Source organism: Dromaius novaehollandiae, chromosome 3 (assembly GCF_036370855.1).
Source record: "Dromaius novaehollandiae isolate bDroNov1 chromosome 3, bDroNov1.hap1, whole genome shotgun sequence".
Classification (NCBI taxonomy): Eukaryota; Metazoa; Chordata; class Aves; order Casuariiformes; family Dromaiidae; genus Dromaius; species Dromaius novaehollandiae.
Window position 1 is genome coordinate 54,764,661 of NC_088100.1, and position 10,166 is coordinate 54,774,826.

At 40.3% G+C, this 10,166-nt stretch overlaps 1 protein-coding gene across 1 annotated transcript; it reads right to left on the reverse strand.

Annotated features, from left to right (window-relative positions):
• Window positions 1–925: 925 nt before the first annotated feature.
• ZUP1 (zinc finger containing ubiquitin peptidase 1) lies at window positions 926–10,163 on the reverse strand. The gene is made up of 9 exons (XM_026123509.2): window positions 9,766–10,163; window positions 8,516–8,626; window positions 7,474–7,583; window positions 6,121–6,289; window positions 4,515–4,703; window positions 4,030–4,198; window positions 3,172–3,323; window positions 2,645–2,865; window positions 926–1,438 (listed from the first exon to the last, which is right to left on the reverse strand). Exons 1-9 carry the CDS (start codon window positions 10,073–10,075, stop codon window positions 1,391–1,393), a joined length of 1,479 nt encoding a protein of 492 aa, XP_025979294.1. The 5' UTR covers window positions 10,076–10,163; the 3' UTR covers window positions 926–1,390.
• Window positions 10,164–10,166: the final 3 nt, after the last annotated feature.

The following is a 10,166-nucleotide window of genomic DNA, read 5'->3' on the forward strand; positions in this document are numbered from 1 at the left end:
TCTGGCAGTAAGAATATTTAAAAACCTGCTCTCCTTCCTGGAGGAGGAATGTAGCAACTTCTTGCCCCACTTAGCTAGCTAGAGTACTTGCCCCCCACTTAGCTTTGCTAGCACGGAATTAGCACTTGGGCATAGCACAGAAGCAGCTTCCCCAAAAGTGAATGAGGCTGTATGGGTCTTGTTTAGAGATCAAATAAGTGGTACAGCCACCCAGTCAGCACACGGAGCTGACACAAGCAAGATTTGGGAACAGAAATCAAACTAGTTCAAAGTATCTGTTTGGTTCAATTTCAAGCCAATCGTAAGGTTGTTCGAGAAAAAAAAAATCCTGGAGGGGAGGAGACTAACTTCAGCCATTTGCTACAGATTCCTACTCTTACTAGTTTTCTACCCTTTCTCTCTGTCCCTACCATCCAGTCCTTATATTGATGTAGGCATGGGACACAACAAAAGCATGCTATTACAGCAGCTAAGCTGCAACAAACCTAGCTCTTGTCATCTTAGAAACAGGAAGGGGAAAATTTAATTGATTACCATTCAGTAAAATAGGCAACTGTGTGCTTGCAGACAAGAGGGAAAATAAGGGTAGCCCAGCAGAAAACGTCTCATAATAGGATAGGCTAGTGAATACAGGTATTTTAGTAAAGTCAACTGAAACAATTAAACAATGCTAAAACAATCACTACCTACCTCTAGTGATGATTTACACCTCACACACAATGCTAACACTCAACCACCTCATAAGCACACACACACACGTGTATATTCACAAGTAGTGTATCTAGAGAAGCCAGCTAATTGAAAAGAAGTTCAATAATAAATTGCAATTGAATAATCCCTGCTGGAGCAGACTATATCATACAAAGTCACTGACTTGTCTCTGTACTTTGAAAATATTTACAGGATAAGTTACTGAGACATAGTAGACATTTTCAGATCAAACTTTATATGAAATACAGCATTAGCCACAGAGGCTGTATAAATGTATTTACAGAGGTAAACTTGAGAAGACACAGCAATAAAGTAGCTCCACACTATCTTTATCCACTGCTCTTGGAAGTTACCCATGGTGCATAGTTTGCTACAGGAAGGTGGGTGTTGCTTTTTCATTTAAACAACTAAGAAAACACTATCAGAGGTACTAATAAGATAACAAATAAGTTCAAGGACCATAATAGTGAAGAGTTACAGATTCAGCAGGAGGGAAGTGTTTTATCTTTTTGTTGAATATCAAAACCACAGGTTTACTCCAGTCTTATGCTTCTCCAGAGTCCCAAATGCTTATAAAAAAACATAGTTCAATTCTAAAAATGGTTATGTTACAATCATGGTCCAGAAGTTTAATGTTTTGCATCTGGCAAATTCTAGATAGAGGTAGTAAAGGCATCCTTTAAGGAATCTTTTCTGATGTGAAGACCTGAGAAGCACGGCAGCGAGCCTAAAACAAAAAAAACAAAAAAAATTGCTTTAGTGGGATGAAAGTATCATTTTAAACCATCAATTTGGAAAACACTTCAATAAACTTAGTGCGTATGAGGGGTTATATTTCATCTTGATTAACTGGGATCTTTCAAAGTAAAATTTTAAACAAACAAATTATATTTTTAAGTACCAATCAAATCTGGAAAAAAACAAATGAACAAACAAAAAACTCCCCACCACTTTCCATTCACTGTGCTCTGAATTTTAACCCTTTTGCCAGTAGAGGGAAGAGATGGTGTCAAAGTGTCTTTCCACTATTTTTGACATATTCACAGGCCAAGAAGCACTTTGACAATGTCTCCTTTCAATATACAGCTGTAAAATATACTCAAGTAGGCAAATCGGTCACCTGTTACTTCATAACTTAAAAAGCAAGCTGTCTGGAAGCTTGAACACATTCAAGACTGCTGATGAGACAGCTCAGAACCAGAACATGGTTCATCAGAATTTGTTTGTGTAGGAAAGAGGAAGCTTGAGAGAGAAAGTTATATCTGACGCACTCAGCTGAAAGAACTTTGAAGGCTTTAAAGATATGATGGCCTATGTGACTCATCTGAATAGGATTTAGAAAAACACCAGCTGCTCAAACATATAGATTAAGTTGATAGGAGCTTTGAATATATGAAGTTCTAACTACTCTTAGTAATCAGAATGTACTAGTTCTGGTGTCCAAGCCAAGGAGACACTGGATGGTTCAGCTTCAGTATCTGTGTGTTTTGTTCTTCAGCTATCAAATGCTGATAAGCACCACATAGGCTTCACAAAGTTGCACTAAAAAAACCCTGAAAATAATTTTATAGTATGGTATGAATCCTTTTTAAGTATCTTATATGCCCACAAGAAGTTATTTTGGAGAAGATACTCTAAGAAAATGAAAAAAAATGCCTAATGTACACATACAGGATGCTGCAAGCTTCATAGGAGATTTAGGAGTTGTCAAATACATCAAGGTGACATGTATTTAGATGCAAAGCTTTTTTTGGTCTTTAGAATATACTGTAATCACCCAATTAATGGAGAAAAAACAGAAGGTGGCAGAGGGAGGGGAATGAACAAACAAATAATTAACTGGGTAACCACATACACACATTTGAGTATAAAAGCAGAGAGGCAAACTCTCTTAAATTTTGTTACACAGACATAGTTTTTTTGAAATACTTACAGCTTTCTCTTCCAATGTGAGTACACCATCTACAGCAACTATCTGGTATTGCTTTTCTTTTAAGCTACCCACAAGTTTCCGTAGTAGTTTGAGGCTAGTACCATCACTGCTTTGTTTTAACAGTTTCTGCATTTCTTGTGAAGGACATCCTGGATCAAATAGTAGTAAACATAATGTTCTATTCTTCCTCTCTTCTATTCCAACAACAGTACGACTATGACCTAATTTCAAAACAGATTTTCAGTATTTTAAAACCCATAAATCAAATTCACTTACTTTTAATGAGCTACTTACTTTCAGATCAAGTAAAATATTAGTTGAATATTAACCAAGTAATCATAAAAAAGAGCAGATGTCAAATAGTTCAGACCCCCATCACACCCAGCTTTTCCATCCAATAAAAATAATTGTCTTTGTTACTCTTTACTTACTAAATAAAAATTTAACAAAAACTATACATGCTTAGGATTGCAACACATACAAAGAAAGACAGAAAACAGTTAGAAACTAGTGTACATGATGCTGACCTTGGTGTTGCAGGTAGATGGGTGGTCTGGAAGTGCACACTACCTTTGCACTGCCTTCATTATCTGTAGAATAGTAGCGCAGAATCCACTCAAATAAACGAGGGTGTGTACCCATGGGACCAGTTGGTTTGTGAAAGTCAATGATTTGACACCTACAGAATATTTAAAATGAAATCTCAATAGTAAAACTTTAGTGAGGCTGTTAAAAACAAAACCAACAAAAAAAAAAATCTTTTTTTTTCTCTCCATCCCCATGCTCCTGTACCAAGAACATTTTATAAACACAACAGTCCCAGTAATCAAGTGACGGTTGTCACTTTTTTTTAAATATAGGAGGTAGAGGACAAACATAATTACGAACCAACATGATATATATTGTTCAAAACTGGAAGATTTATTCTGTGACAAAAGTAGTACTCTGCTCAGCATAACAACAGCTCACCAAATTCATGAAAATGAAAGCGATTTTGATCTTTGCATAAGCAATATACATATATCACAGAGTCCAATTAACAACTTTCACGATATGCAAGTAAATAGACCACATTCAGATTTTCTTAAGACTAAACTTTAAGAAAAATTACACTTTTAATCATTGTTTAGCTTTATGCATATGTGGACAATTTTTCACCAGGTTTCAATGCTGTAAGCAAGCATTCAATTCATTATCTGCATAAATAGTTACACAGCTTTATGCTGCATTGACTAGACCTTATATCCACTTACAAGCTGGTTAAATTTAAAACCACTAAGGTGGCTAAGTTTGCTTTTCATCATGCAGTTCTGATACTATAAAGGTATACGCAAAATCAATGCAAAAAACCCCAAACAAAACAACAACAACAAAAAGATACTTACTTTATCCTGAGACTAGTTAAGAGCGAATAAATTTCACATGCTCCTATCCATGCCTTGGTACCTTGTAATCTGTTGTTGAAGTGAGATGCCCCATGAGGATCAAAGCCTTCTTTCCAGGCATCTTCAATCATGGACTGAATCTTTGGTATACTAGGCGTTAGCACAATACCTGAAACAGAAAACTTTTGGACTGAGATTACAGTTACTGAAATAGTCTATTAATTATGAATATTCAGCCTCTTTTATAAGAGGCAATTGACATCACGAAGATACACCCCAAAAACTAAGCTAAAACCTCAGCTACATCGTACCTTGCCAGCAATCACTGCTCAGATTCTTTCCACAGTATGGTCTAATGGTACAGCAAGCATTTAATAGCTATCTTTGGCCTAGTAAGCTTTAATGTTTTGCTTTTTCATTTACACAACAGTCAAAAGGTTTGTCATCTAACGTATGTATAACAAATAAGCTGTTCTGATTAATACCTCTCAAGCAGTCATCATACGAGCTGTTTTGTAACAGTGAGGAAAGGAGCATTTGGAAATTCCTGTAACCACAACCCCAGCCTTTGTCACCCAAAGATGAATGGAAATGATCTACTGATGTAGAAAGCCACACACGTCGCACATCTTTGTTTTCATTCTGATAGTACTTGCACAATGCTTCAATGGCTCCTAAAAGACCAAAAACAAAGTTTACACCAATTTAATGAATTACAGAATTTTTCAGAAATGGATTCTTCCCCAGCTTGAAACAAAGATTGAGACAATTCATGTCAAAGTTTCTGAGTGATCCTACATTAGATCTAGAACATGGATCACAAAGACACTGGACATTACATCTATATCCCTTCTTACACTCTTCACCTTGATGTATCTGTATACTACAAAGAACATCAAGAATTCAAGCTGTTTTTTCACTGCTACTACACAGAGGATATTTTAAATTAAACAGCGTGGTAGTCTACACAAGAAATATTATTATTATGAAACAGAAAAAGTACTATCACCCTTACCTCACCCTCATCTCCAATACAATATCCCTTACAAACATGGAAATACTCATGGATACTATGTAACCCTTATGTTCCACTCCTAATCTTTTTTTCCTGGAGAAACTAAAGCAAGAAAAGGAGTGGCACAGAACTTGAGAATTACTATAAATATTTTAAGAAAATACACTTGAAGGGATGTTACAAATTCTTGTTTGTTACATAAAAGAACATAGCTGGGAATTCTCTTTCCTATTTGGACATGTAAGTACTCAACAGCCCTTTACTGCTGTGCTATTGTCAAGGCAAACACTTTTTTAGCCATTACGGATTCCTCTCTGAAGTCTAAACAGTTATCAAGAATGAATACATTGAATGCATTAACTCTACTCAATACATTTCCTAGAAGAAATTTTAGTTTACCTGTCAAGACACAAATGAATATTTTGTAATGCAGACTTAGCAATAAGTTAAAACACCTTTGAACTGTGGCCTTGGCAAGAAAAGACAGGAAAGCCTTTTGGGCCTTAAAAATGGATTGGGACTATATTTTTGTAACAATTAAAAAACATTTCAAAGACTATATAACAAGTAGATATTTAGACTAGTCCAGTCTTTTCTTGGACTTAGTAATGTGGATGGACATCGCACTTACCTGGGACAAATTTACACTATTATTATCAACTGAAACAGAACACTAAAAGCTACCATAAGTTGTAACAGCTACCTAGGTTAGGAAGCAGCAAGTACTAAGTAGTAAACAAACATACCCTCGGGTAAAACAAATGTGTAATACCAGATACAAATATATATTTTATCTGATCCCTTAAACAGGCAACTTGATTCCAAAAAATTAAAAAAAAAAGTCTTCAGCTTAGAATAAAGATTAGAAACATACCAAGCTCATATTTAGTTATCAGTTTAGGACTACGATGTGACAGGTCATTCATTAATCTAGAAAATAACGTGCTGAATTAAGATGCAACTAATACTAAATGTCCAATTATCTAAGTAGTGAAATGCTTTATTAAAAACAGATTTGGTCACTACAGCCTAGGTCTAAAAAGTACACTCTTAGTTTTATAACTTCACCAATTTACCTGAGGTCTTTGTTTTCCCATCATCTATACCAAAAGCCAAAGATTCCATCATGTCAACTTTTCTCTTGTGATATTCAAAAGGCTGCATTCTTCCTCTGTCAACTTCCCTCTCCATATTCTTTAGCAATTGCTGCTTGTAGCCTCCAGAATTATCCAAGCCATATTGTCTCTGTTAGGGATGGAACGTGCATCATTTAGATTATATTTTTTAAATTCACATTCATTAAAAATGTAGAGAAGTTACACACAACATCAGTAATGTGGAAAAATAGTAAACAGTGAGACAAAAATCTCTCAATTCACGAGATTTTAGAGCTGAAGGCCAAACTCCATTCCAGACCAGGAATGCAAGTCTAGGAGAGCCATCCCTGGAAGATCAGACATCTCCCTCTTCCCTCTTTTGGGCAGAGAGCCATTGACACAGAGGTAGTCAAAGGCCAGGAGGTAGTAAGAAAGGGTGGTGAAGCTATCAGGGCTGCAAGGTGGGAGGGTGAGGGACATCAAGAGCTAGCAGGGAGGGTCTGGGAACAAGCATGTACCAAAATAGGCGACAGTATACAACAAGAGGATAGGCAGGATGCTCAAGGACTCAGGTAATACACTCAAGGCTGCCCTGTGAGGCAGAGCGCTAGAGCAGGAGACACGCCTGGGCAGCACAGCATGCACAAGGAGTCCTGCAGTGCATAGGCCCCTTCCTGGGCCAGCATCACTCTCAGCAGTAGAGCCAAGCAACTCAAGGCAGGTTGTTGGGGACCAAGACAGAATGATGCTGTGTAAGACAGCAGAGAATCTCTAAGGCAGAAAGTAATGATGTGGTAACTATGATCTGTGGCCAGAATGTGTGCATGTGAGTTGCCAGTGATCACGTGCCTTCTTGCCTACGTGCCAGCAGTCACGGTGTGCCTTCCTGCCTACATGCCAGCAGCTGCGGTGGGCCTGTCCTGCTGGACTGTCCTGCCCGCCTGCCAGGCATCAGAAGACGTCTTCCTACCTATCACAAGATGCCACAATGCCTAGGAGATACCTGGAGGAGTGGCTGAGCTTGATTGCTATATAACCAGCCATTGTGTTTTCAATAAAGGATCTTTTGCACTACCCTACCTGAGGTCCGTGTCGTCGTATGCCACAGCAGGTGTGCTCAGCACCACTGCCAGCACTGGGGTTGCTGAGGGCTTGCATCTGTCTACAGCCCACTCCTGCATCACTGTCTCAGTACAGCCTGGCTAATTGTGCAGGTCTGACCTGGTATGGCTATTCTTATTTTCAAGAAACAAAACATTACAGTTTCTAGCCATGCAGCTTATATAATTGCACAACTCTTTCAAATTTTATCGTTTAGAAGTATTACTGTACCTGAAGCTTTTTAAATTCTTCCCTTTCTTGCCTCTCTTCTTCTGACCTTTGCTGTTTATCTTCTTCAGTCTGGAGCCGCTGAGCCAGTTCTAGATCTCTTAAGTTTCCACCTACCCAGGAATAACATTTTACAAAGAGAAGACTTGATCAGGAGGTTAACAATGCTTTGAATAATCATTTTTTTGATCTTAAAAAATTCTTTTATAAATAGACATACATAAAAACACCTAGGCATTAATTTTAGGAGATGCATCCCATACCATATTGAGGTATTAGCAAAGAATACTAGGTAACACCAATGACATTCAGTCTGCCAAGACTCAGCTTCCCGATTTAGACAGATTATGAAGGATTGAAGGACAGTTACTTGGCAAATAATGCATGTACCTCTGCTACTGAGAAAACACCTTCTGTTTACTACTTTTCACCTGATTTGTTAGCAAGAAGTCCCAATTTGCCAAGTATCACAGACAGCTTCTAGGATCATTGCTAGCAATCTCATAATGATGAGGTGACACAAACAAACTTAGGGTCGGAGAACTGGATAGGAAACCCATAGGAAGGAAACTGTGCTAAATTATCTTGATTCTTTTCCACTATCACTGTAGCTAGTTAATCAGCACAAGCATTTAGAGAAAAGAATTGAGAATAAATTAGAAATTTTAATAAGCTGTTGCTTTTAAAGTCATGTCACACTATAATGTTCCACTCCAAGTTCCATGTATGTAAACCTTCTATAGAGCTGGAAGAAAAATGGCAATCTTTTAAACATTTCCCTCCCTAAGTTTTATTTTGCCCATGATATAGTGCATTTATTTAATGAGCATGCACAGAGATACTTCTTTTAGCACATGTAATAAAACAGAGCACTCAGACACATGATAGGACTTGCTATTGACTATGTTAACTTTACTAGGGAGGCATACTTTTTTTTTCAAATAAGGAAATATTTAGTTGAAATTTTACCTGAGATTCTCTACCACAACAAGCAAATAGCTTAAAATACTTTCAAATACTACGAAGCTTGCATCCTTTCACGTACCTTCTGAAAAGCTATGTTCCTCTAAGTGTAAATCCACATGTTCTTGGAGAATCTGAACATTTGCACAGGTAAGACTGCACATTGGACATTCATACAGCTGTTCACTATTTCCTGTGTTTGAAAAAGAATTGCAGTTTCATGCTTAATTAGCTTTCATGCTATTTTTTTTTGCAAGAATCATCCCTTCCATTGATGTACAGTCTAAGATTCTTATGTTTAAATGGAACTTCCTGTATTTCTGTTTGTCCCCATTGCCTGTTGGCCTACCACTGGGCACCACTGAGAAGTGTGTGGCTCCATCTTTATTTCCCTCATGAAATATTCATACACATTGATCAGACCTCCTCCCCCCATGCCCCAGAGCCTTCTCTTCTCCAAGCTGAACAGTCCCAGCTCTCTCAGCCTCTCCTCCTATGAGAGATGCTCCAGCCCCTTAATCTTCTTTGTGGCCCTTTGCTGGACTTGCTCCAGCAGGTCCATGTCTCTCTTGTTCTGGGGAGCCCAGCACCAGACACAGCACTTCAAGTGTAGCCTCAACAGTGCTGAGCTGAGGAGAAGCCTCCCTCAGTCTGTTGGCAACACTCTCCCTGAAGCAGTCCAGGAAGCTGTCAGCCTTCTTTGCTGCCAGTAAGCATTGCTGGCTCACGTAGCTCATTTTGTGCTAAAGATGTCTCTGAGGGACTGAAAGACTGAGTGGAGGCTTATCCTTTTTTTAAGGATACACATTGAAAGTACTGTAGCATTAGCATTTTCCACAGCTTTCTATGAGTTATTTCTATAGAAGGTGCATAATTAAAAGAAAAGTACAGTTTTCATCACTGCAATTTTCATCATCTCCTTGCTCTCATTAATATTTGTAGTGTGTTTTGTGAATGCTAAATATTACAAGTCCATCCACATCTGTGTTTTCAGTTCTGCTCAGGAGTAGACTTTTCAAGAGACTCTATCGCCTTCACTCACTGTCCCTCGTTTGCACCCATGAGCGACCCTGGAGTACTCCAGCGAGTTTGCAAGGGGCTCTCCGGGAGCGCTCCCAAGGCACTGCAGCCGCAACAGGGCGCTCCGCCCCTTGGACACGGAGTCAAATCACCGCATCGCTAACAGCGCGGCTCTCAGCACCACCACCGGTGTCTGCGCTCCGCACCCCGCCGGGGCGGCCGCGGCCAGCGCTAAGCCCGGCACAGAGCCAAGCGGGGCGCCGAGGATCCCTGCTCGGGGCGCGGCCCAGCCCGGGACCCGTCGCCGCTCACCTGTGCCCGGGGGGACAAGCAGGTGCCCGTGCCGCGCCATCACATGCGCCTCCAGCTCCCGACCCGCCGCCGCCGCCTCCCCGCAGAATGGGCACTCGGGCGGCCCCGGGTCGGGCTCGGCGCAGCGGGCGCCCGGCGGCTCCGGTTCCGGGTGCGCTGCCTCGATGTGCCGGTGGAGCTCGTCGTAGCCCGGCGCTGCGGCGCCGCAAAGCGGGCAGTGGGGCAGACGCTCCAGGTGCGTGCGCCGGCGGTGCCGCCACACCGCCTCCTCCGAAGGCAGCACCTGCCCACAGATATCGCACACCAGCATCGCGCCGCCGCCACCAACAGCCAGCCCCACCCCAACGGGGAAATCGAAAGACTCACAACTTCCGCTCCACACCTCCCCGAATCCGCCGGAG

Excerpts from the sequence above, each read along its gene's own strand:
- ZUP1 (XM_026123509.2), bottom strand. The coding sequence starts at position 10,075 with ATGCTGGTGTGCGATATCTGTGGGCAGGTGCTGCCTTCGGAGGAGGCG. Across the intron at positions 8,627-9,765 it reads GCTTGTCCCCCCGGGCACAG|GAAATAGTGAACAGCTGTAT; the intron begins GTGAGCGGCGAC and ends TTTCAAACACAG. Across the intron at positions 2,866-3,171 it reads CATCTACCTGCAACACCAAG|GTCATAGTCGTACTGTTGTT; the intron begins GTCAGCATCATG and ends TTTTGAAATTAG.